The sequence below is a fragment of the Ranitomeya imitator genome, chromosome 5, assembly GCF_032444005.1.
Source record: "Ranitomeya imitator isolate aRanImi1 chromosome 5, aRanImi1.pri, whole genome shotgun sequence".
Classification (NCBI taxonomy): domain Eukaryota; kingdom Metazoa; phylum Chordata; class Amphibia; order Anura; family Dendrobatidae; genus Ranitomeya; species Ranitomeya imitator.
The window spans coordinates 481491082-481518180 of NC_091286.1; the positions used below are offsets into that span (position 1 = coordinate 481491082).

Below are 27099 nucleotides of genomic sequence, written 5' to 3' on the forward strand. Positions count from 1 at the left end.
TGAAACAGGAACGGAATACACTTACAATCCAAAGAAAGATTTTCTGTAGTTAAAAAAGTTTCCAGATAGCAATGTCAACAAACATAGCCTGACATTTAAGAAATTAATCATTGCTCTGACAGATTAAACATGCTATAGCAGCTCCCTCTACATTTCAGAGACATTTACTTTGCTTGTCGGGGGAAATGCTGAGCTATTTTACAAGTAAGTATTTTATAAGATAGAAATAAGTATCAGAAATAAGTGAAAAGAAGCAAAATTTCAAACTTTGATATAACTGTACACAATTAGTTTAAAATTAATTAACCCAGTATTTACTTTTAAAATTTAGAATAAAAAATGCAATGGAAATTTGTAATGAAGAAACGGATGTATTTGTATATTAAGAGCTACAACGTGGCACAATAGTAAAGAATATTCCATTTTAGATTCCGTCCCGGGTGGCAGGCAGCTTTATGAATTGAGCAAATTGCTTAGAGACGGTAAGAGACAATAGCAATCTAGTTATGTCCTTTGTTTTTTTCTTATATCGCTCCCATTTCAGGACCCAAAAGGGTACTTGAAGATTGTATTACAATGAGAAGAACTATCGTGCCGCTGTTTGTTGTTGCTCTGGCTGGAGTTTGTATAACTAGCGTGGCTCCAAGACCATGGGGAGAAACCATTACTGAATTTGCTGTGGATCTGCACCAGGCCATACGTTCAGTTGACACAGAAGAAAACATTATTTTTTCCCCACTTGGCGCTACATTGATTCTTGGAATGATAAAACTGGGAGCAAAAGGAACAACATCGCATCAAATAAAGGAAGTTCTAAAACTGCAGGGAAATCAAGAAAGTGAGTCTCGATTTTATTAATCCCAGACCTGTAGTTTGTACACGGTTTTTGGTAGCTAATCAATGCTCCTTTATACTGCCAGCAAATGGGGTCTGTCCTGTCTAAAGCCAATAATGTTAATGCGTCAGTGGACTATTTCTGAGTATAGAACTCAGGAGAGATACAAAAGATGGGCTTGTAACTGAAACCTATTTGTTTTGCAATCATGTTTGGACAGATTATCAATCATAGGTTAATACATTCGAAAACTGGATTTAGAAATGGTCTTCGTGGGACTGACGGGGCCATCAATTCACAGCACGTTCACTGTTCTGTGCTGACTTTTATACTTTATCAACTTTGTTTTAGTTTTTAACATTTAACAATTCAGCATTTCTCAAACACTGGAAATTGAATCGAAAGTTAACCTGTGCAAACTAGAAAAGATAAACTTGGTGCAGAGCACTTTTTTGTTTTAAGGGCATCTACTTCACACCTAATTGCATACATTTTTATGTAATTGCAAAAAGAAACATTTTTATAGGCTTTTGTTAAAAAGTATACACTATTTGACTTCTGCAGCTTACATGTATTCTCATGCATAAACTGCAAGCTGCTCAATTCTCACAGCTGGTAGGTTAGTCGCCATCAAACTTTATTGCCTCTCCTGGGCACACAGATAAGCTTAAATCTAATTAAAAAAAAGTAGTTAGATGAATGCATAAGCGAATATAGTGAGGGTCTGGGGACTGACAGGACAAGGACATGGGATGGCTGTCTGCATGCAGCTTGCATGTAGTGAAAGACATACAAGCTACATGAAGAGGCAGAAGGATTTGTGCAAACTTACATCCACAGATCTGTGATTAGTTTTCCAAGATGTTTGGAACAACCTCTATTCTCAGTCACTTGAAAACATATGTGCAAGGGTACCTAGATGAATTAATGCTTTGATGCTGTTCAAGGTAAAAGGTTGTCGCTCCAAATATCGATGTATATCTCTCTTTTGTTCATTCCCTTTGTGTTAAGTTACTTCATTCAAATAAACACTTTTATTTCTATCTTTTAAATCATTCCAACCGTGATGCATTTTCCCACCTGGAGCAGTATGCAGTAGAAGAGTGGTCCAAAATTTCAGTTGAGAGGTGTAAGAAGCTTGTTGAGTGTTATAGGAAGTGATGATTGCAGTTATTTATACCAAAGCATGTGTAACCAAATATTAAGTTGAGGGTGCCGACAATTTTGTCCAGTCCATTTTTGCGTTTTGTGTTAAATGATGTTCAATTAGCTTTTTTTTTCTCTGCTTTCTTTTGTGTTCCAATACACACAAAGGAAATAAACATGTGTATAACAAAACATAATTATGGTAACTGTAATACTTAATTTTCCGGAACAATTTCAAGGTGCCAACATTTTCGTCCATGGCTGTATATATATATATATATATATATATATATATATATATACCAAGAATACCAAAATCATGACTACCAACAATGAGGAATTCCACATAAAAATCAACAATGAAGAAATATAAGTGGTCAACAACTTCATTTTTCTTGTGTCCGTTGTTAATTAATAGAGTTGTTTGAAAGTAGAGATTAAGCATTAACATTTCGGCTTGGACCAAATATGGAATGGCAAGGATGTCCAATTACAATAACTGACCATTGCCATTGTGCTTCCTATTGAGAATTATGACTGTGAGGCATAGACATTCATGAAAGCAGACAGCAGAAAAACTGATGCCTTTAAGCTGCAGTGCTTCTATCAATCCCATGGATAACTAGGATCACCAACAAAAAATGTTTTGTTCATATACACTCAGTATTGCCCCTGAAAGACTACATTATCAGACTGAAACTGACCTATATTGGACATGTAATGAGGGTGAATTCATTCAGAAAAGGAGGTACTCTTAGGAGTAGTAAAAGGAAACAGTATATCAAGAATGTCATTGGAATGAACATCAAACAAATGAAAAATGCTGTGGAAAACAGAGAAGCATGGTGAGGACAAGCCTACAGAGTATCCAAGGGTCGTACATGACTGAATGGATAGAATGTTCTTATATTATCTGCTCTAAACTGATTCTATTTTGCACCATGTGAGTCTAAATCTCTGAATCATACAGGCTCTTATGTGTGGATGGAAATCAATTTATTTATGCATTCCTTGTGGCTAGTCTCAAAGCAAAGTATGGAGACACTGGCGACCAGTCCACATATGAAGGCCTGTATGAGTCAAAGATTGAGAGTCACGTGGTATATCGTAAGATCTGGAAAAGAGCTGACAATGCTAGAATACAGTGATCAGTAAGAAAATGAACAACACTATGTGGCAGATATATCTTACCAATGGACCAAATAATATTTTTTTTTCAAACATGCCTTTTAGTCAGCAAAATATATTAGACCTAAAGAGTAGATGCTGGTCAAAGGTGGACATTCGCTTTTGGCTATTACTTTAGATCTCTCTTTGGGTTTTCATTGAAAACCATAGTGGATGCTTTCCTGAAACGGAAAGTACTTGCAAGCAGCATAATACAAAGAATAGTAGAGGGCTTTTCGGTCTCTTTCGTCCCGCTACATTTAGCCCAACTTGGGTCTCTCCCTAAGGTGGCTAGCATATATGTATCGCTTGCTCACCGAGCCCCACTCCATACAGCCAACCAATTCCAGCCCTGTGCTGATGAGGGCCTAAAGCTCGAAACACGTGTCCACAGGTAGGAATTGGTTGGCTGTGTAAATTTAGAAACTAATCCGCAGCATTGCACGCTTGGCGGTTCCAAGCGCTGTGGATTAGACAGGGGTGGAAAGAGATGATTTGCACAGCTCCGCCTACTGCAAAGGATTCTGGGTAAACCTGCTATTCTTTGTATTATGCTGCTTTCAAGTACTTTCCGTTTCAGGAAAGCATCCACTATGTATTTCCTTTAAGTAGAGGGCTTTTCGGTCTCTTTCGTCCCGCTACATTTAGCCCAACTTGGGTCTCTCCCTAAGGTGGCTAGCATATATGTATCGCATTGAAAACCACTAAGATGAAACAGAATTCTAACACATCCTGTTCCTTCTACATAGTGGTGACACCGATCAAACACATTTCTTGTGTGTTGCCAGTTATTATATTACGTCTATATAGATCCACGAAGGGAATACAGGGCTGGGTGAACATTCTCCTGGATTAATAAATCAAGACCTTCATCTCTTTGCAACTGAATAGATTCGGGTGCTCTGGATTGTTCAGCTTCTGCTGCTGCAGAATGAGAGCTAATTATTTTTCTGTTATAGTGACAAGCACAATTTTCCACATCCTATTTCTTACCTTTAATACGACCCCTGCATGACGTGCCATATATTATATTCGGCCAGCCATTTGTATAATGCCTGATATAATGTAAAGTATATGCCACAGTACAAGACAAGAAATACATTTTCCTCTGAAGTCCAATGATAATACTTTTTTTTAATGTTTACTTTGATCAATAAAATCCACTAATACACAAATCGTGTTCTCTAGGTGAGGAGTTTTCTGGGCTCCAAAAGCTGCTTGCTGTCATTTCAGAAGAAAATAAAGAATTTACATTTAATCTTGCAAATGCCCTCTACCTTCAAGAAGGCTTCCACGTGAAGGAGCAGTATCTCCATAGCAACAGAGATTTTTTCAAGAGTGAAATAAAGCTGGTGAATTTCCAAGATTTGAAAGCTTCTGCTGAAATAATAAGTGCATGGGTGGAAACGCAAACAAACGGTAATCTATACATTCTTCTCAGATAACAAATATGTTTAGTTGTCATTTTGTTCTACTTGGAAACGATGTTTGCTGTAAATTGTGTTACAAAGAATGCTCTGTTCCAATAGTCAAAACCTAGAAGTCTTAGATATTGAGTAACTGACTGATGACAGACAGACATAAATGTAATAATAATAAAAACCCAGGTAGATAGACAAAGTCCCAAGTCAGTCCCACCCTAGGTTTCTTCCAAAACTGCCCTAAGAACAAAAACTGTCAACAAGAGAGCCATGATCCCTTACTAGGCCGTTCTCCTCACTCCGACGGCAGAGAATAAAAGAACGGTGTTATTCATATAAAAAAGGCTGTCGGGAACTTTAGCATTGATGGCATATACTTAGGATACATCATTAATGTCCGATCGGCGGAGATGCATTACCCTGCACCCCCGCCAATCAGCTGTTCCCGGTGACGGCGGTGGCCGGAACTGCTCAGTTACAGAGCTGCACAGTACAACTCCATTGACCGAATACTGGCTGCGGACAAATACTGCACATTCACCCACTATTTATTTGACTAAGTGGCAGATGTGCAGTGCCAAGCAGTAGCCATTATACACTAGACAGAGCTGTGCTGTGTAGTTCTTTAACTGAACAGTTCCAGCAGACACTGGGAGCAGCAGATCAACAGGAGTGTCGGGTGTCTTACCTCCACCGATCAGACATTAATGACCTATCCTGAGGATAGGCTATCAATGTTAAAGTCCGGGAAAACCCTTTCAAGGCGGTTGTTCATGACTTAGGGTACCGTCACACTATACCATTTTGATCGCTACGACGGTACGATTCGTGACGTTCCAGCGATATCGTTACGATATCGCTGTGTCTGACACGCAGCAGCGATCAGGGATCCTGCTGAGAATCGTACGTCGTAGCAGATCGTTTAGAACTTTCTTTCATCGCTGGATCTCCCGCTGTCATCACTAGATCGGTGTGTGTGACACCGATCTAGCGATCTAGCGATGCGATCCAGCGATGCGTTCGCTTGTAACCAGGGTAAACATCGGGTAACTAAGCGCAGGGCCGCGCTTAGTAACCCGATGTTTACCCTGGTTACAAGCGTAAAACTAAAAAAAAAACAAACAGCACATACTTACATTCTGGTGTCCGTCAGGTCCCTTGCCGTCTGCTTCCCGCACTGTGACTGCCGGCCGTAAAGTGAAAGCAGAGCACAGCGGCTGTGCTTTCACTTTCACTTTACGGCAGGCAGTCAGTGAGTGCGGGAAGCAGACGGCAAGGGACCTGACGGACACCAGAATGTAAGTATGTGCTGTTTTTTTTTTTTTAGTTTTACGCTTGTAACCAGGGTAAACATCGGGTTACTAAGCGCGGTCCTGCGCTTAGTTACCCGATGTTTACCCTGGTTACCCAGGGACCTCGGCATCGTTGGTCGCTGGAGAGCTGTCTGTGTGACAGCTCCCCAGTGACCACACTACGATTTACCTACGATCACGGCCAGGTCATATCGCTGGTCGTGATCGTAGGTAAATCGTATAGTGTGACGGTACCCTTACGTGTCCTTATTGGTCATCAGTATCAGCTTGGAAGGGCTCCAACACTCAGATACCCTATTGATTACCCATTTGTGGGTCTCATGGAGGCCATGCGTTGTAGTGAATAAGAGCTGAGCTGCAGAACGGCCTCTACCCATTGTACATAGCTGTGGCATTCCAGATCCATACACTGTAATTCCAGCCCTGCAAACATGCATCCCTGATTGGATGGGGTAATGGATATTCATCAATATCAAAGATCTAGCCATCCCTTTTAATTTCTTCTAAATGTGATTGACAATTTAGATCTCTGAGACTTTCTGGTGCATCTATTGATTGCTGCCTCAGCTAAGAAAATTCTACAAAATAATTATACAGAACATTTTGGACTTTACCAGAGTTCCCAAACAGGTTGGGGCTCTACACACATTTTGTCATCTGCAAGTCATGGTTAAATGTGGAATCAAATTATGTGCCTTCTGTTTCCTCTGCTTCTATATTGCTTTTAATTGCACTGATCAACTTGGTTCTGCTGATTTTGAGGGCCAAATATTTCTTGGGAGTCAATGCAGATACAACATCTCAGATTTGACATTTGCATGAAGATTTTATAAAGTATAACGCTCTCTAAAAATTTCCAGGTGTTTGTTCCAACTTTATAATTATTATGTCATGTTATATTGTACTCTTAAAACATGATAAAGCTGATTCATGAAGACTGGCGTTCAGAACATCTCCATGGCGGGTACCTCTGTGCACCTAACCAGAAATGCTGGAACGTTTTCTCAATTTGACAGCTAGACTGTCTCCCCTTCCCCCATCCAGCCCAGACTGGCCAAGCTATTCAAACTGGAACTTCAAAATTCACAATATATTTATGCAAAAAAACATAACTTTTTGCAACTTTTCACAGTGTTTTACGCCAGTGTTCTAGCGAAAACACTTTGATGTATTAATCCCTATATTTTTATCTGCAGGTATACATATTTCTTTGTCATTTTTTTGGGTGCAAAAGTAAATAAGTCTGCAGGGAAAAAGCAGCATTTTCAACCTTCTACTTTGTATGTCTAAGTTTAGCAATTCTGATAATCCTGTATATAAAAGAAAAGCTGATTCATGATTGTCATCTGATTCATGCTGCACAAACCACAGCCAGCATGAATCAGACACTGCTTGTTTTATTGCACCTGTGTGTGTTTAACACTAACACACAAAGGGTCACTTGCCCCAGATGAAGCCACCATGTGTGGTGACACGCGTTGGGCTCACTAGCCCCATGGACCTCTAGCACCCTGACTGACATTTCCCCCTGGTCGTGCTCAATAGGTATTGCTGGGTCCTTTTTCTATTGTGATGTCATGCCCAGCAATGTTTATTCTCATATCAGTAGTTGTCTATTAAGACACCTTTCCTATACTTGCACAAATTTTTTGTATCTCTCATCTACATGATCTTTTCCTGGCGCACTTGTTTATGTCTCCTTATTATGAGGTTAATCCTTATATGATGACTTTTGATACTTTTATTATAGTGCAAATATCTTGTCACTACTGATATCATCTCCACTCTATTATATTTGTATTTAATTCTGTTTTGGGCAATTGCTTCATTGGGCATGTCTGACTGGTCTGTACCGCTGATATTGTCTAGGTATATACTTTCTCCCCTCTCTTACTCATATTTGGGGTTGAGTTTATGCTATGCCGCCCTCATTTCTGGCTGTCTTTGAAAATTTGCAGCAGGGGCAAATTAAATGGCACATAACCAGCACTAAAACAGTGGTTAGCACTCTAGCCTTGCAGCGCTGGAGTCCTGGGTTCTAATCCCACTCAGGACAACATCTGCAAAGAGTTTGTATGTTCTCCCCGTGTTTGCGTGGGTTTCCTCCGGGTACTCCGGTTTCCTCCCACATTCCAAAGACATACTGATAGGGAATTTAGATTGTGAACCCCATCGGGGACAGTGATGATAATGTGTGCAAACTGTAAAGCGCTGCGGAATATGTTAGCGCTATATAAAAATAAAGATTATTATTATTATTATCCTCATTAGAATTATCATTATTTTCCCCACTGATTAGTCCCATTTATAGGACTCAAATTGTCATTGAATCTGATTTTGGCAGATAATTCACTCTAAAATGTGTGTGACGCCATTGAACATTTGATGAATGTCGCTCTATGGCTGGCTCCGCTGCATGGTGGCCCCTTCCCCATCCATTCAAGGATGCCGTCATACTGACCGGCCCAACCCCGCAGCGTGGCTTGCTTCTTCTCTGCTGCTGTGTGTGCGATGCTTGTAGTGTACACGTGCCCCCTGGTCTTCCAGGGGCAGCGCTCATATAGTAAATGCCCTTAACTTGTAGATGAGAGGCATTTAGTATAATTAGTACACCTGCTGGATGGGTCTCCGCCTATTGCTGGGAAACATCCTATATAAAAGTCTCCCTTGCCTTTAGGGAGGCACCAAGCAATGAGTTTATTCATTAGGTAGGGTAAAGTTCTACCAGTGCATTATGAGGTCCCCTGGTCACGGTGTTGCCAGTGTCCTGAAACCGAATCCTTGGAACCAGTGTGACCAGTGTACTGAACCCGAATCCCTGGTCCCAATGCGGCCAGTTTCCTGAACCTGAACCCCTGGTCTTGTTGCAGATAGGGTCCTGAAACTGAATCCCTGGTCCTGGTGTGGCCAGTGTCTTGAATCCAAATTTCTGGTCACAGTATGGTCAGAGCCTGCACATTGTCTCCTGGTCCAAGTGGAGCCAGTCCTGTTCCTGAATTCCCCTGTTCCAAGGGCAGTCATGCTTGAACATTGTCCTCCAGTCCATGTGCAACTAGTTCCAGATTCAGTATCCAGACGGGTGTGTATGAACGTAGCCCTAGTCCCTGTCAGCGAACCTGACCCCTGAGTTCAGCAACTGCAGTATCGTGATCTGCCAAGGAGTGGTACCTGGCATCTATCTGCAGCCCAGTCTGTCTCTGCCATTAGGAACCCCAGTCATTAGGTAGTGTGGTGCTCTACCAGTGCAGTTGTGAGGTTTCCTGGTCCTGGAGCATCCCAAATCCCTGGTCCTGTTGTGGCCAGGATTCTGAAAGGGAACCCCTGGTCCTGGTTCAGCCAGTGTGCTGAATTCGGATCCATGGTCCCAGTGCAGCCAGAGCCTCAACGTTATACCCTGGTCCTGGTGCGGCCAGTCCTGTTCCTGAACTCCGCTAGTCCCAGTGCCAACAGTACCTGAACATTGTTCATTCTGCGTGCAGCCAGTCCCAGATTCAGTATCCTTGACCGGTGTGCCTGAATATACCCCTACTCCATGTTAGCAAACCAGACCCCTAAGCAGCTGTAGTACCGGAATATGCCCAGGAGTGGTACCTGGCATCTACCTGCAGCCCAGTTGTCTCCACCATTAGGAGCCCCAGTGAACACCATGTAGTTGCTTAGCTGCACCCCCTGATAAGCAGGCCTGGCCTTGTGGCACAGTGGGTCCACAAATCCACTTGCTGGACCGTAGTGATTAATAGTTTGTCTGGTCTTGGGTCCCGCTGATCCCCAGTCCTCTATGCACTCAGAGCTGTGTCAGCAGCTGAGCTACCAGCATGGAAACATTTTGCACCATTTTGTACACTTGATTCCTGATTGGAAGCCCTGATATTGGTTGCGCCAGCCCAAGTTGCAGTAACTAGTAACTACTGCTGTGCTTATGCAACCCAAAACTTATGCCTCTGGAGTGGAACTCGTCCTGTCTGATCCGACTGGGTACTATGGGGATCTGAAGCAGTGTAACGGGTTCCTTGAGCAGTGCATGCAGCGCTATGAAGTTTTCGGTCAGCAGTTATCCTCCAATTAGGCCAAGGTGGGATTCCTGATGTTCTACCTAGCAGGAGATGCCCTGACATGGCTCAACCCCCTATGGGAAAAAGGCGCTCCTAGTTGTCCCCTGGTACCAGTGCGTCCAGTCCTGTTCCCAAAGTCTCCTTGTCCCAGTACAGCCAGTGCCTGAACATTGTCTCCCGGTTCAGTCCCTTATTGAGTATCCTAATCTTAATGTAGCCCTATCCCATGTCAGCAAACTTGACCCCTTGGGTCAGCAGCTGCAGTATCAGAATCTGCCCAGAAGTGGTTTATGGTCACTAACTGCAGCCAAATCTGTCTCCACCATCAGGAGCTCCAGTGAAAACCAGGTAGCCACTTCGCTACGCCCCTTCCTGGGCAGGTCCAGTCCTGTGGCACAGTGGGTCCACAAATCCACTTGCTCCACCGTTGGGTGTAACAATGAACATGTGAGAGGTAGGGTTCCACCTCTGAGACTCTTATTTAGGGCTCTCTCACACTGCCGTAGATTTTCTCATGCGAGAGAATCGGGCCTATGATGCCAATGAAACTCAGCTCAAAATCTGTCAGAGTTTGATCCGAGTTTCATTTGGGATCTGATTTTATTGCATGATAGAATTGCAGCACAGGTATGGAGAACTTCATTTCTCCATCTTCACCACTGTCTCTGTGCATATACATCAAACTGCACTCAGATGACATCCAATGCAGTCCGATGTTTTACATGCACCGATAGACTTGTATGGGGTCGCATCATCTGATTATTATCGGATGCACTCGCAACATGCTCCAATTGTTTTTCATGCCGAATTGGCATGAGAAAAAGAACTGCAGATTTGCACTGCCCCATAGTATAACATTGTGCGGACTGCTATCAGATAAAACATCAGAAGCACTGTGTTATACGTTAGTATGAGTGAACTCTTTTTGTGAGAACAGCAATTCTTCAACTCCTGTATACAAATTCTAACAGTTTCTTTTTCCATAGAAGTCAATGGAAATGTGGGTAATGCTTGCACATGGTCCTCTCCATGGAAGTCTGTGCTAAGAGCGGCTTGTCACTTCTGATGGCTAGATCATTTAAGTCCTTATATTAAATGGGATAGATGAGGTATGATCTAGCATTTACAGTATAAATGTTTATGAATGGAATGCCCCTTTAAAGAAATGACATCTTACCTAAAACACTATGTTTAGGCTACTTGTGATATTTCATGTGCAGTAACATTGACATCTGTTCAGTTGTTTTCTTTCACATTAGATTACTGGGAAATATCCAGGAAACCAAGTGGTTGTATGTCAGCATCAATAGTCAATAAGATAAACTGGCCACATGTTCTCTTCTCACAATTTACATTCTGGAAAGTTTACTTTACTATTTTGAAATCAGCTATCTATCTAATGCATGGAGCACACATTGCGAACTATGATAAATAGGTATAAATGTATATAACATTTGAAGGAAAACACTATAAACTTTGAAAGCTATAGCTCCTGGTAGAGACTGGTTCTGTGTGCTAACCTGAAAACAAAAAGTAAAATGGATTTAGAACATCTACCGCACTAGAAATTAAAGGATAAAGCCAAGGAAGGTTAATTGGGGGCCAGGGGTAGACAATAAGAGGACAAAATAAATGATGTGATATGGACAGACAAGATACCGGAATAAAAAGAACATAGCCCTTCATTGGGCACCTGTTCAAGGTTGGCAATCAAATGTGCTACATATACTGATAAGTGCTTTAGATTAGAGCAGCACATTGTTTATGCACAGAAACAAAATGAAATAAAGTGGAATAAAGCAATAGTGCTACAATGATACTACAGGACCTGGGCTAATGGCAAAATTAGTAATAAAACAAAGGATGAATGATAAAGATGTACAGTCCCATGTTTTGTATTACTAGTTATGCCATTAACACAGGTCTTGTGTTATCAATGTAGCATTATTGTATTATTCTACTTTATTTCATTTTGTTTCTTTGCACATATAATTTATTGTTCTAGTCTAAAGTATTTATCTCATAGTTCGCAGTATATGTGGCACATTTGATCACCAACCTTGAACAGGTGCCTATTGAAGGGCTGTGTTCCTTTGAATTTTTTATTCTGATATCCTGTCTGTCCATATGATATAATTTATTTTGCCACTCTTTTTGGCCAATTATTGTCTATCCGTGAACCCCAATCAACCTTCCTTGGCTGTATCCTTTCATTTCTAGTGGTGTAGATCTTCTAGATTCAAGTACAAAGGTGATTAAAGAGGGACCCATTACTTGGACTTCTTTATTTTCTTTGCTTTATATACAACATGAAGCATTATGCACATATATGCACTCTCTCAGCCCACGCAGGCATTGCAGAGACTCCCTGAAAACAAAACAAATGGGCATTCACGACAAGAAGACTTGTATCTTTTTGACCGTATCACACATCCGTGCTTCCAGTCTGTTTTTTCATGGAAGCCACAAGTACCCATTATATCCTATGGAGCTGCTCACATATCATTTTTTTCGGCAGCATGAATGACAAAAGCCAATACAAGTCTACGGGCCAGTGAAAACATGTACAGCACACGGATGCCATCCGTGCGCCGTCCATCTTTAACATTGTAGAGTGTAAGAGAAACATTGTAATTTCATTCTTTATCTATCCGTGAAAAGCACTGATGACACACTGATGGTAAAAACAGACCCACAGATGACACAGAGATGGAACACACTGATGACACCAGAACCGGTTTAGCCCATTTTTATTTTTGTTGCATAAATGGGAAAAAGAGGGTCAGGGAGTTTTTAGTTCAAATTAAAGACTTTGTGTGTTTATTTCAATTAAAGGACTTTACTCTGTCTGTGTCTTTATTAAATTTGACTATGGGTTAGTAATGGGAGTGTCTGAAAGACGCCTTTCCATTATTGACCCTAAGGCCGGGGTCACACTTGTGAGTACAATGCAAGAAACTCACGCAATTCTCTCGCCTCAATACCTAGCACTGTCGCCAGCACTCAGGACCGGAATTTGCAGCTACAGTACATGTATTTCTATGCAGCTGAACGCTCTGGTCCCGAGTGCCGGTGGCAGTGTCGGGTATTGAGGAGAGAGACTTGCCTTACACTCACAAGTGTGACTCCGACCTAAGCTTGATATCAGCGAATATAAAACTGCTGACTTTAACCTCACAACTATTACCCCACTTGCCATTGCACCAGGGAAAGTGGGAAAAGCTGGTGAATGGGTCAGAATTGGAACATCTAACGGATGCTCATTTTCTGGGCAGCTGTGGAATACTATTTTTAGGCTGGGGAGGGCCAATATCAATGGCCCCTTCTCAGTCTAAGATTACCGCCCCCAGCTGTCCACTTTAGCTTGGCTGGTTATAAAAAACTAGCTATTGAACCCGTTCTATGCCCGGGTGGCTAGCATCTATATTGGTATATGGTCTCCATCCTGGTATGTGCTGTTCCATCCTGCGTCCCCATCCTGTCATGAGCTGCTCCATCCTGCGTCCCCATCCTGACATGTGCTGCACCCATCCTGCACCCCCATTCTGACATGTGCTGCTCCATCCTGCGTCCCCATCCTGTCATGTGCTGCACCCATCCTGCGCCCCCATCCTGCCATGTGTTGCACCCATCTTGCGCCCCCATTCTGTCATGTGTTGCACCCATCCTGCGTCCCCATTCTGTCATGTGCTGCTTCCATCCTGCGCCCCCATTGTGACATGTGCTGCTCCCATCCTGCGCCCCCATTCTGACATGTTCTGCACCCATCCTGTGCCTCCATTCTGACATGTTCTGCACCCATCTTGCGCCCCCATTCTGTCATGTGTTGCACCCATCCTGCGCCCCCGTTCTGTCATGTGCTGCTCCCATCTTGCGCCCCCATTGTGACATGTGCTGCACCCATCCTGCGCCTCCATTCTGACATGTTCTGCACCCATCCTGCGCCTCCATTCTGTCATTTGCTTCTCCCATCCTGTCATGTGCTGCTCCCATCCTGTGCCCCCGTTCTGTCATGTGCTGCTCCCATCCTGCGCCCCTGTTCTGTCATGTGCTGCTCCCATCCTGCGCCCTTGTTCTGTCACGTGCTGCTCCCATCCTGCGCCCGTTCTGTCATGTGCTGCTGCCATCCTGCGCCCCCGTTCTGTCATGTACTGCTCCCATCCTGCGCCCGTTCTGTCATGTGCTGCTGCCATCCTGTGCCCCCGTTCTGTCATGTGCTGCTCCCATCCTGCGCCCGTTTTGTCATGTGCTGCTGCCATCGTGCGCCCGTTCTGTCATATGCTGTTCCCATCCTGCGCCCCCGTTCTCTCATGTGCTGCTCCCATCCTGCGCCCCCGTTCTTTCATGTGCTGCTCCCATCCTGCGCCCCTGTTCTGTCATGTGCTCCTCCCATCCTGCGCCCATTCTGTCATGTGCTGCTGCCATCCTGCGCCCCCGTTCTGTCATGTGCTGCTGCCATCCTGCGCCCCCGTTCTGTCATGTGCTGCTCCCATCCTGCGCCCCTGTTCTGTCATGTGCTGCTCCCATCCTGCGCCCGTTCTGTCATGTGCTGCTGCCATCCTGCGCCCCCGTTCTGTCATGTGCTGCTCCCATCCTGCGCCCGTTCTGTCATGTGCTGCTCCCATCTTGCGCCCCCATTCTGTCATGTGCTGCTACCATCCTGCGCCCATTCTGTCATGTGCTGCTGCCATCCTGCGCCCGTTCTGTCATGTGCTGCTCCCATCCTGCGCCCCCGTTCTGTCATGTGCTGCTACCATCCTGCGTCCCCATTCTGTCATGTGCTGCTTCCATCCTGCGCCCCCATTGTGACATGTGCTGCTCCCATCCTGCGCCCCCATTCTGACATGTTCTGCACCCATCCTGCGCCTCCATTCTGACATGTTCTGCACCCATCTTGCACCCCCATTCTGTCATGTGCTGCTCCCATCTTGCGCCCCCATTGTGACATGTGCTGCACCCATCCTGCGCCTCCATTCTGACATGTTCTGCACCCATCCTGCGCCTCCATTCTGTCATTTGCTTCTCCCATCCTGTCATGTGCTGCTCCCATCCTGTGCCCCCGTTCTGTCATGTGCTGCTCCCATCCTGCGCCCCTGTTCTGTCATGTGCTGCTCCCATCCTGCGCCCCTGTTCTGTCATGTGCTGCTCCCATCCTGCGCCCGTTCTGTCATGTGCTGCTGCCATCCTGCGCCCCCGTTCTGTCATGTACTGCTCCCATCCTGCGCCCGTTCTGTCATGTGCTGCTGCCATCCTGCGCCCCCGTTCTGTCATGTGCTGCTCCCATCCTGCGCCCGTTTTGTCATGTGCTGCTGCCATCGTGCGCCCGTTCTGTCATATGCTGTTCCCATCCTGCGCCCCCGTTCTGTCATGTGCTGCTCCCATCCTGTGCCCCCGTTCTTTCATGTGCTGCTCCCATCCTGCGCCCCTGTTCTGTCATGTGCTGCTCCCATCCTGCGCCCATTCTGTCATGTGCTGCTGCCATCCTGCGCCCCCGTTCTGTCATGTGCTGCTGCCATCCTGCTCCCCCGTTCTGTCATGTGCTGCTCCCATCCTGCGCCCCTGTTCTGCCATGTGCTGCTCCCATCCTGCACCCATTCTGTCATGTGCTGCTGCCATCCTGCGCCCGTTCTGTCATGTGCTGCTCCCATCCTGCGCCCCCGTTCTGTCATGTGCTGCTACCATCCTGTGCCCATTCTGTCATGTGCTGCTGCCATCCTGCGCCCGTTCTGTCATGTGCTGCTGCCATCCTGCGCCCCCGTTCTGTCATGTGCTGCTCCCAGCCTGCGCCACCATTGTATTATATGCCCCCCATAAGATGCTCCATTATATATGCCCCGTATGCTGCCATATATAAAAAAAAAAAAATACCATACTCACCTATCGTCGCTGGGCGCCGAGTGCTGGAGGCCTGAGCAGGCGGGGACACCGGCGCACTGTGGGGGTCAGGTGCCGGAGTCACCGCTAGCTCAGGCCCCCCAGCACTTGCTATATTCACCTGTCTGTCCCGTTCCAGCGCTGCACGCCGCCATCTTCCGGCTCCTCTGGCTGTGACTGTTCAGTCAGAGGGCAGCGCCGGCACGCATTAAGCGCGTCATCGCGCCCTCTGAACTGGGAACGTCACAGCAGAGGACCCGGGAGACGGAGCCGCACACAGCGCTGGAACGGGGGACAGGTGAATATACTTACCCTTCTGTTGGTCCCTGATTCTCCGGTGGAGATCGCGGTGTGCGTTCAGTGTTTACGCATACCGCAATCTCCTGGGAGCGTCACTCTGTGAGGCCCAGACTGCGCCGGCGCGTGCGCTTGCACAGTCTATAAAGGCTTCGGACAGAGTGACGCTCCCAGCGTTATATTATAGATGAGGGGGACCCCACGCCATTCTTTATAATTATTTATTTAACCCATTAACCCCAGGGCTTTTTTCGGTTTTGCGTTTTCGCTTTTCGCTCCCCTCCTTCCTAGAGCCATAACCTTTGTATTTTTCCATCAGTATGGCCATGTTAGGGCTTATTTTTTTGCAGGACAAGTTGTAATTTAGAATGACATCATTGGATTTACCATGTCGAGTACTAGAAAGCGGGAATAAAATTCCAAGTGCTGTGAAATTGCAAAAAAAGTGCAATCCCACACTAGTTTTTTGTTTGAATTTTTTGCTAGGTTCACTAAATGCTAAAATTGACATGCCGTTATAATTCTCCATGTGATTGCAAGTTCATAGACACCAAACATGACTAGGTTCTTTAACAAGTAAGTGGTGAAAAAAAAATCCAAACTTTGCTAAAAAAAAAAGATTGTGCACTTTTCCGAGACCCGTAGTGTCTCCATTTTTCGGGATCTCAGGTTGGGTGAGGGCTTATTTTTTGCATGCCGAGTTAACATTTTTAATGATACCATTTTGGTGCAGATACGTTCTTTTGATCGCCCGTTATTGCATTTTAATGCAATGTCACGGCAGCCAAAAAATATAATTCTGTCTTTTGGAATTTTTTTCTCGCTACGTAGTTTAGCGATTAGGTTAATTCTTCTTTTTTATTGATAGATCGGGCGATTCTGAATGCGGCAATGCCAAATATGTGTAGGTTTGATTTTTTTTAAATTGTTTTATTTTGAATGGAGTGAAAGAGGGGTGATTTGAACTTTTATATACTTTTTATTTTTTCATATTTTTGAAAACATTTTTTATACTTTTGCCATGCTTCAATAGCCTCCATGGGAGGCTAGAAGCTGGCATAGCCTGATCTGCTCTTCTACATAGGAGTGATGCTCAGATCGCTCCTATGTTGTATAGTTACAGCATTGTTGTGAGCAATGACCACAGGGTGACGCTCACAGAAAACTGGCATCAACAACCATAGAGGTCTTCAGGAGACTTCTGGTTGTTATGCCAATGCACTGATGACCTCAGATCATCATGGATGGCCAGAAGCGCTTGTTAAATGCCACTGTCAGAGTTTGACTGTGGCAGTTAACTAGTTAATAGGCGCGGGTGAATCGCGATTCTTCCTGCGCCTATTGCGGGCACATGTCAGCTGTTCAACACAGCTGACATGTCCTGGCATTGACGCTGGATCACCGCCGGAACCCGCATCAAAGCAGGGGATCTGCCATCAGACGTACTATTCCGTCCTATGGCAGAAAGGGGTTAAATAAATTTAAAAAATGGTGTGGGGGTCCCTCTATATTTTTATAACCTGCCACGACAGCTGAGGGCTGTAGCTTCCAAATGTCGGTTTTGCCGGAGCTGGTTATCAAAAATAGACGAGGCCTCACTTTTTTTTTCTTTACACAGTGTGCGTCAGCCAATCACAGCCATTGCAATACTGGATATGGCTGTGATTGACCCAGAAGTGCCCACACAGCAAACCTTGCTGATTGGCTGCGCTGCAACATTTCAGCAAGCTTTGTTCAGGCTGCCGAACCCAAACAGTAACATGGAGTTCTGGAAGAAGTCTGTGTTTGGGTTCCATGCATGGACACTAGGTGTCTAGTATGGACCTCAAACTTTACCATTCGTGTTCATCCATCTCTACTCCTTAACACTTTCAGCACCAAATGAAAGTAAATCCACTTTAATTCAAGGTAATAGACAAACGGACAGTAAAGACCTGCGATAGATTAAACGCTGTGACCTTCTAATCTTAGATTCCCCAAGGGTATTATTATTATTATTATTTCTTGTTATAGCGCCATTTGTTCCATGGCACTTTACATGTAAGGAGGGGTATACATAATAAAAACAAGTACAATAATCTTAAGGGTTTCATCAGGATGTGACACATGACACATCCTGGGAAAATTGACTTCCTGTTTCTATGTAGAGTTTAAAAGGATTCAACTAGTCAGTTAGTAATCACGTGATATTATAGACCTAATTGAAAATAGAAGAATTAACTGGTAGAAGGGCAAAATGAGAAATTGTAAGTATACAGTGCTATATTCTGTAATATGTTGATTGCAATATATTAAGAGGATAAAAACATTGATAGGAGCGCTTCTTTAAATATTACAGGTTGTCCACACATACCTGATTGTTGCCCCATTGATTGAAAACACAAATTCTAATTTGTCCTTCAATTGTCTGACAATCCTAAAGGTTCCTATACTTTTGCCAACTTCTGCATTTATCACCCACTCCTGGGTTTGGCTTACAAATACTGATGTAAAATACTGACCAAATACTGCTAGTGTGACGGCAGCCTAAAAGGTCAGCAATATGTTAGTGTTCCAGCTTCATTTACTTTTATTTTTTTTTAACGCTACAGATGAAAACAGTTGATTGGTGGGGTGTCAACTCCTAGCTTCTAAGGATAGGCCATCAGTTTAATAAGTCAAGAAAACCCATTTTTTAAATTATTACAATCCTCTTGTGATTACCATAGTAGTTGAGGGTCTATTAAAGGCCCTGATGGCAGCCATTTTGTACTCCCATGAGGCCTGACCAGGAGTTGGGCTTCATAAAATATCATCATTTTTACTATATACTACAAAATTGACATGAAGCAATTGTGAACAATACGTGCTTATATAGCTTATAAAAAAGGTAAGAAAACAAATAAAAACAAACAGGTTATCTACGTATCTATCCATCTATCAATCAATCACCCCCCTTTCCCAATCCAAAAATAAACAATTAAAAAAGCAATTGGTGACAGTGTGCCTGTAAAAGGCAGATCTATGAAATTTTAAAATGAATCAACCATATAGAAAGATGTATAAAAAATTATACATATTTAAAAATTATATATATATATATATATATATATATACTGTATATACTGTATATAATATATATATATATATATATATATATATATATATATATATACTAGATGGTGGCCCGATTCTAAGCATCGGGTATTTTAGAATATTCTAGAATATGTATTTATGTATGTATATAGCAGCCACATAGTATATAGCACAGGCCACGTAGTATATAGGAGCCATGTAGTATATAGCAGACAAATACTACGTGGCCTGTGCTATATGCTATGTGGCTGCTATATACATACATATTGTAGAATAGCCGATGCGCTAATACAGGCCACGTAATATATAACAGTGGCCACGCAGTATGTAACACAGCCACGTACTATATAACACAGCCCACGCAGTATATAGCAGCCACGCATTATATAACACAGGCGACGTAGTACATAGCACAGGCCACGCAGTATATAACACTGGCCACGTAATATATAGCACAGCCCACGCAGTATATAGCAGCCACGTAGTATATAACACTGCCCACGCAGTATATAGCAGCCTCGACCAATCAGAGACGTGGGATGTCTACGTCCTTTATGACATCATCGTCGCTGTGCCCGTTGCTGATTGGTCGAGGCCTGGCGGCCTCGACCAATCACAGACGCGGGATTTCTGCGTCGATGCTGTGCCGGTCTCTGATTGGTCGAGGCCTGGCGGCCTCGACCAATCAGAGAGCCGGGATTTCCAGGACAGACAGACAGACAGACAGACAGACGGAAAAACCCTTAGACAATTATATATATAGATATTCATATATAGACACTCGGTTCAAAAGTTTAGGGTCACCCAGACAATTTTGTGTTTTCCATGAAAACCCATACTTTTATAACCAAATGAGTTGCCAAATGAATTGAAAATCTAGTCCAGACATTGACAAGGTTCAAAAAAGTGATTTTTATTTGAAATAATAATGTTCTCCTTCAAACTTTGCTTTAGTCAAAGAATGCTCCCTTTGCAGTAATTACAGCATTGCAGACCTTTGGCATTCTAGCAGTTAATTTGCTGAGGTAATCTGATGAAATTTCACCCCATGCTTACAGAAACCCCTCCCACAAGTTGGTATGGCTTGATGTGCACTTTTTGCGTACCATACGGTCAAGCTGCTTCCACAACAGCTCAATGGGGTTGATATCTTGTGACTGCACTGGCCAGTCCATTACAGATAGAATACCAGCTGCCTGCTTCTTCCCTAAATAGTTCTTGCATAATTTGGAGGTGTGCTTTGGGTCATTGTCCTGTTGTAGGATGAAATTGGCTCCAATCAAGCGCTGTCCACAGGGTATGGCGTTGCAAAATGGAGTGATAGCCTTCCTTATTCAAAATCCATTTTGCCTTGTACAAATCTCCCACTTTACCAGCACCAAAGCAACCCCAGACCATCACATTACCTCCACTATGCTTGACAGATGGCGTCAGACACTCTTCCACCATCTTTTCAGTTTTTCTGCATCTCACAAATGTTCTTCTGTGTGATCCAAACACCTCAAACTTGGATTCGTCTGTCCATAACACTTTTTTCTGATCTTCCTCTGTCCAATATCTGTGTTCTTTTGCCCATATTAATCTTTTCCTTTTATTAGCCAGTCTCAGACTTGGCTTTTTCTTTGCTACTCTGCCCTGAAGGCCGGTTCTAGGATGTTTCACCCCCAGCAGTTCGCCCCTAGCAGTTCGCCCCCAGCAGTTTGCCCATGAGTACATTTCGCCCCCGCACATTTTGCCCTCAGCCTTTGGCCCCCAGGATGTTTCACACCCGCACATTTCACCCCCGCACATTCCCCCCCCAGCAGTTCACCCCCAGCAGCTTGCCCCAGCACTTCGCCACCAGCAGTTCGTCCCTGGGTACATTTCGCCCCCGCACATTTCATCCCCAGCATTTTGCCCCAGGATGTTTCGCCCCCGCACATTTCATCCCCAGCATTTGGCCCCTGGATGTTTTGCCCCCGGCAGTTCACCCCTGGATGTTTCGCCCCCGGCAGTTTGCCCCAGATGTTTGCACCCTTGTGGTTCATGAATTCCCGTCCGTCATCAATGTTTCCCCAGCATTTGGCCCCCGGATGTTTCGCCCCCAGCAGTTCGCCCCCAGATGTTTGTACCCTTGTGGTTCATGAATTCCTTTCCATCATCAATGTTTCGCCCCCAGATGTTTGCTCCGGCAGTTCACTCCCGGATGTTTGTACCCTTTGTGGTTCATGAATTCCTGTCCGTCATCAATGTTTCGCCCCCAGCAGTTTGCCTCCGGCAGTTCACCCCCGGATGTTTGTACCCTTGTGGTTCATGAATTCCTGTCCGTCATCAGTTTCGCCCCCGGCAGTTCACCCCCGGAGTTTGTACCCATGTGGCTCATGAATTCCTGTCCGTCATCAATGTTTCGCCCCCAGCAGTTTGCCCCTGGATGTTTCACCCCCGAATGTTTCTCCTACAGCATTTTGTTCCTGGATGTGTCGCCATCTGATGTTTCGCACCTAACATTTTTACCCCAGATGTTTCACCATCAACTTTTGGGGTCAACATGCAGGAATCAAAACATCTAGGGCTGAACATACTTGGGGGTAAAATATACAGGACCCCAATTGCTGGGGATTCCTGTGGCTGCCTTTTCAGCAGTTCACCCAGTGTCTCTTCTGGCTGGCCTTAAAGGAGTAGTATCACCCTAGAACAAAAAAAAATGGACATACTTACCTGTCACAGCTGCAGCTCCTTGGGTCACGGAGTGCAGTCTAGCAATTCCCCGTGATGTCTTCTCCTGCCTGGATCACTGATCCATGAAGCATGATGAATGCCGCAGCAGTGAGGCCGAATGTTTCCAGGCCACTCAGTGACATGACGTCACTCCTGCCCCATTCATCAGTCAATCCAGGGGGCAGGATGCCTCTCCTGTCACCAAGGAATTACATATATAGATCAATAGTTGGCGGTTTGTAAGTTGAGCGCTGGCAGTAGTCCCAGGAATGGGAAGGTAGACAGCCGAGTCCCGGCAGCTCCAGCCGGGCACCCCCAATAGAGGATATAATAACAAGTTATAGAATAAAAAGCCGGTCCTAGGAGCGCAGAAAAAAGGACTCTGACACCAGGTTAAGTTGAGCCACAACGCGTTTCAACGGCATACACCGTCTTCTTCAGGTGATTCACCTGAAGAAAACGGCTCAACTCAACCTGGTGTCAGAGTCCTTTTTTCTGCGCTCCTATGACCGGCTTTTTCTTCTATCTCCTATCACCAAGACTCATGGTGGCCTCCGGATCCAGCATGGCCATCGCCTGCCCACACAGCCAGGAGAAGATTAGGCAAAGGTGAGCAGAAGACCTCTAGGTAAGTGCCAGGAGGGGAAGATCGGCAGCATGCTTACTGCAACATGATTGCTGAAGCATGCTGCCTTATTTTGATTTTGCTGTTTGGCATGAGAATACCCCTTTAATGCAGGCTATGTATGGAAGCAGGGGGATTGTTGACTGACTACAGGGTTAATCCCACCAACCAAGATTAGGGTCCAGTTGTATTCTGCATTGAACCAGCTGTTTATCAGCAACTTTCAGCACCAACGACAATGACAAGTGGCTGGAAGCTGCAGCCATAGCTCTCCATGATTTCAGTGAGATCCAGGAAAGATGTGACAGTGCCTGGCAAAGAGCTGATCCACTGTGCCATGCCTTATACAGGGGCATGCACTGCTCTGTGCAGAGAAATGCATGTTCTGGACGGGACTTGGTTGTGTGCATTCGGTCTTTCAGCAACAAATGGCCCTTTGGGGACAACCATTAAATTGGTGTGGCTCTGGTGAATATGAGTTTGACACCCCTGATCTAAGACAAGTGACCATTATTTTATTGTCATGTACTAGTGGTGTTACACTTAATGGCTTCTTTTTGTTATCCATTACATATCATACTGTATCTAGTGATGAGCAAACCCGATCTGGAAAGTTCAGGGTTTGTATCGAACATTGCCTGCTCGGGTTCAACTACACCAACCCCAAACAGGCAATGTTCGGAGTATGCTCATCAGAAAATAAAAATTACTTCTCTCCCTTTTGCTGAGGTGCTGACCTGTGTGGAGAGTCTTCTTGACCAAGGGAATCCCTAGCTAGGAATCCTGAAAGGGATCCTCTCGGGTAGGATGACCTATTCACACAATGTGGAAGTGCATGGAAGAGGACCCTCCGTGTCTGCCGGTACCTCAGCAAAGGGGTAAGTAGCAATATATATTTTCTTTTCACTATCTGGTTAGTGATGAGGATGTGGTGGACAGATCCTCCACTCCTCTGAGTCTCCATACCCAGTGAGTTCAATGGAGATGATAGTTTGGGGGTGCTGAATCTGGCAGGTTCATTTCTCACTAATCATATTTTGGGTCTAGGATGTATAAATGTGATCAAGTTACAGTTTTTTTTAATTCCAAAAATTTGAGTTTTCTGGACAAGTAACTTTACAAACAGACAGAAAAATATTAACAATTAGTCAAACCAATCAACATTGCATAACATTATATTTAAAGCGTAACTCTAAACAAAGCCCCAAAACTTTTGATATATTATAGTACCTGGGTCACTGATCTTTTCAATGGAGAGCCCCTTCCAGCAGCTTTAGTGCATTTTTTTAAATATAATATTTTGTAAATTTTATTTAGTTTTGTGTGAAAAGTCACATCCGAGTTACAGCAGCAGGCTCTATGTGCTGCAGGATTTCAGTGGTTACTAAGGAAGTCGGGCCCCTTTGGTAGCAGAAATTGTGGGCGGATTCAGGCTTCCTGTGATACATTCAGGGCTGTTCGATCACAGCCCTCTGGAAAGTTCCCCTTCCCCCTCCCCTCATGTGCTAGGTCCTGGACAAGAGGAGGGCTTCCCCTTGTGTAAATCCAGTAAAGAACTGAGCACATAGGGCATTGGGGAGCATTCCAGGGGGCTGTGAACCAGCAGCCCTGTATACATCATAGGGAGCACGTTGATGCCTCTTTCAGACTTGCTGTTTTCCTGGCGATTACCGCAGCAGTTTAAAACCGTGGCGGTAATCGCCAGGAAGATAGAACATGTTTTAAAATGGAAAACCATTCGGCTTTTGCTGCACAGTTTTCCCGCGATTTGAGCCCATTGACTTGCATAGGGCAAATCTAGTGCTATGTAGTGGTTTTGCTCGTGACTACCACCGCGGTTTGAAACTGCTGCAATAATCGCCAGCAAAACTGCTAGTCTGAAAGAGGCCTGACAGTTGCACGTCCTGTGTAGCCATGCCCCCTAGAGTCGATCCACAAGTTCTGCTACTAAGGCGAGACGACCTCCTTATTAGCCACTGAAATCCTGCACAACACATGGAGCTGCTGCTGAAACTTGGATGGGACTTTTCACACAGAAGTGAAGTTGCTGGAAGGGGTTCTCCATTGGAAAAGAAGATTAGTGCCACAGGTACATAGCAAACTTGTTGTTTTTTTAGAGTTACGCTTTAACTGTATAAATTAAAACTGTTAAACAAGAAACAAATGGTACAGTGGGGGAAGGGTTAGAGAAAAAGAGGAAAGAAAAGAAAAATTGCAGGTGTTAATGTTTGAATTATTTTACAGCTAAATATATGACCATCATCTAAAATTCAAAGCTGTAGGCGATGCCTCTCAGATAATCTATCATGCTTCTATTGCTGAAATCTTGCACCTTGATATTGCACCTTGAGTCCTTCATTTTGAACTTTATGACAAACTGACTGTGATAGGTGGATGAAGCAACCGGTCTTCATGAGGTTTGGAATTCATTCTCAAATGCCTGGATTGCAGCTAGTTTAAAATCCAACATCAGCTTGTGTGGCTGCAGTCCAGGTTGCATGTTCTTCAGCTCTTGCAGCAATCTCTGGTATGTTGAATGGCTCTTGTCCGTCAGTAAGGCGTACACTACAGGAACAACAAGGCCGCTGTGGACTACATGATTTGTATAAAGTTGCTTGAACAGGGATAGTGTAGTGAAAAAAATGCCATCAGCAAATCACTCTTTACTTTGGGCCAGTAGATGAAGATTGTAATGCAGTGCCCAGGCGCCGGGCCTCTCTGACCTTTCCAGGCGCCTGCACACTGCAGTACTTTGTTCTGCCCTCAACAGGGCAAGAAAAGTACGCCTGTGCTAGAGCCGCAGCGTGAAGAATAGAAGAGGACGTCATCGTAAGAAGATGGGAGGCCCCGGACCGGACACCCATCGGACCAGAACAGGACTGGGACCGCCCCTGGGTGAGTATAATCTAACCTCTCTTTCTCATCTTTCAGGATACATCGGGGGCTTATCTACAGCATTACAGAATGCATTACTGAATGCTGTAGATAAGCCCCTGATGCCGGTGGCCATAGCTTATAGGTGAAAAATTGGGTGACAGGTTCCCTTTAAGGTCCATTCACATGCACTAAGTAGTTGCAGCAGACAATCTGCAGCTAATTTATAGCAGAAAATTCTACACTAAAATTAACATCTAGTGATGCAGGTTTGATGCGACAACCTTGTCCTCTGGCTGTGATTGACAATGACTGGATATCAGCAAATCATGGTTGATGGACAAGGTTTCCACACTGCTTATGAACATGGCAGACCACTGTATCTTAAAGGCAGGACTTCTACTTTGAAGCTGAGCAGTGAATTAAACTGCAACTAAACAAGTGAGGCATAGTGGGAATCAGTAGGTCTCTGTACTATCCTCAAAGTTTCCCTTTAAGGCAAAAAAAAATCACATAGTATTCTATATCAGCTCTTCGTAGTATATAAATTTTCACATTTGTGCAACATAAACTTTGCAATAATTCTGCATAATGAAAATGTTAAATGCTTACCAGAGTCATGCAGAAGGAACTGCTGCTGAATGCCATCAATATTAATCCCCTGAAACTCCTGTGGAATAACATGTTGATCAAGGGGTTGGGGCCACCTTAGAATATTGCCAAGTTGCCTTGAAAATCGTATTGTTCTCTTCAGTGATGCTTTCTTTGGGAGAAGTGCTACATTAGAATGAGCTCCTGAAATGGCTTCTGTGAGAATCTGCTGTGGTGTCTCCTGTGTTGTCCTTGCCCTGGTTGACAAGTCGGATTGCTTCAGGTCTTGCTGCTTGTGCTGCGTGGTTGTGGGGATTGGTTACTTTCACCGTTTCATTGGTCCAAACACGTCCCTTGCAAGTCGACTGTTTTTCACACACCGAGATGGAATGGACATCCGTTCGTTTGAAAAATATGTAAATGTGATTCTCGTAGACCAACTTCTTCCCACGTTTGGATAGAACTCAATTCATACTTGTAGAAAGTGAATTGCTGTGGAAGCTGACTGATTTTTTTGTGCTAGTACACCTCTTTTTTTGTAGAGATTTTAGACACTGCTATATTCTGATGTAAAGATGGAATAAAAGCTAGTCTAAGGTAACTTGCAGGAGGAAACCTGACATGAAAATTGTTACATCTGCAACAAAACTTGCAAACAAGCAGGTCAGTGCTGGGTCAGGTAAAAATTCACAAAATGTTTTGATTTTAGAGTGGTTTACATTCCCCACCTAAATCAGGCCTCATTCACACTACTTTTTTTAATCCGTTTATTTTTTTTGTGTTATGTTTTTGTAACACAAAAACGTTTTAGAAAAGTTTTGGAAAATGTCTTGTTAAATTTGCGGGCAAAATGCTCTGACACTATAATGCAATCAGTTGTGAGGTTAACAGATGGAAACAGTTGATTTAACATGTCACAAAAGTGCAGCACTCTGTAAAGTACTTTTGTGGCACGTGGATTGATGATGGACAGGAATTCATGAATCACAAGGGTACAAACATCCGGGGGCGAACTGCCGGGGGTAAAACATTGATGACGGACAGGAATTCAAGAACCACATGGGTCCAAACATCCGCGGGCAAACTGCCGGGGGCAAATTGCTGGGGGCGAAACCTTGTTGACAGATGGGAA

The 27099-nt window shown here is 44.2% G+C and overlaps 1 protein-coding gene across 1 annotated transcript in view; it reads left to right on the top strand.

Annotated features, from left to right (window-relative positions):
• The first annotated feature begins 550 nt into the window (after nt 1-550).
• SERPINI2 (serpin family I member 2) overlaps nt 551-27099 on the top strand; it is a 192416-nt gene continuing 165867 nt past the window's right edge. Inside the window, exons 1-2 of the mRNA XM_069768067.1 lie at nt 551-838; nt 4337-4567. Of these exons, the coding sequence (XP_069624168.1) occupies nt 577-838; nt 4337-4567 (493 nt within the window). The 5' untranslated portion in view covers nt 551-576. The remainder of the gene's footprint in view (nt 839-4336; nt 4568-27099) is intronic.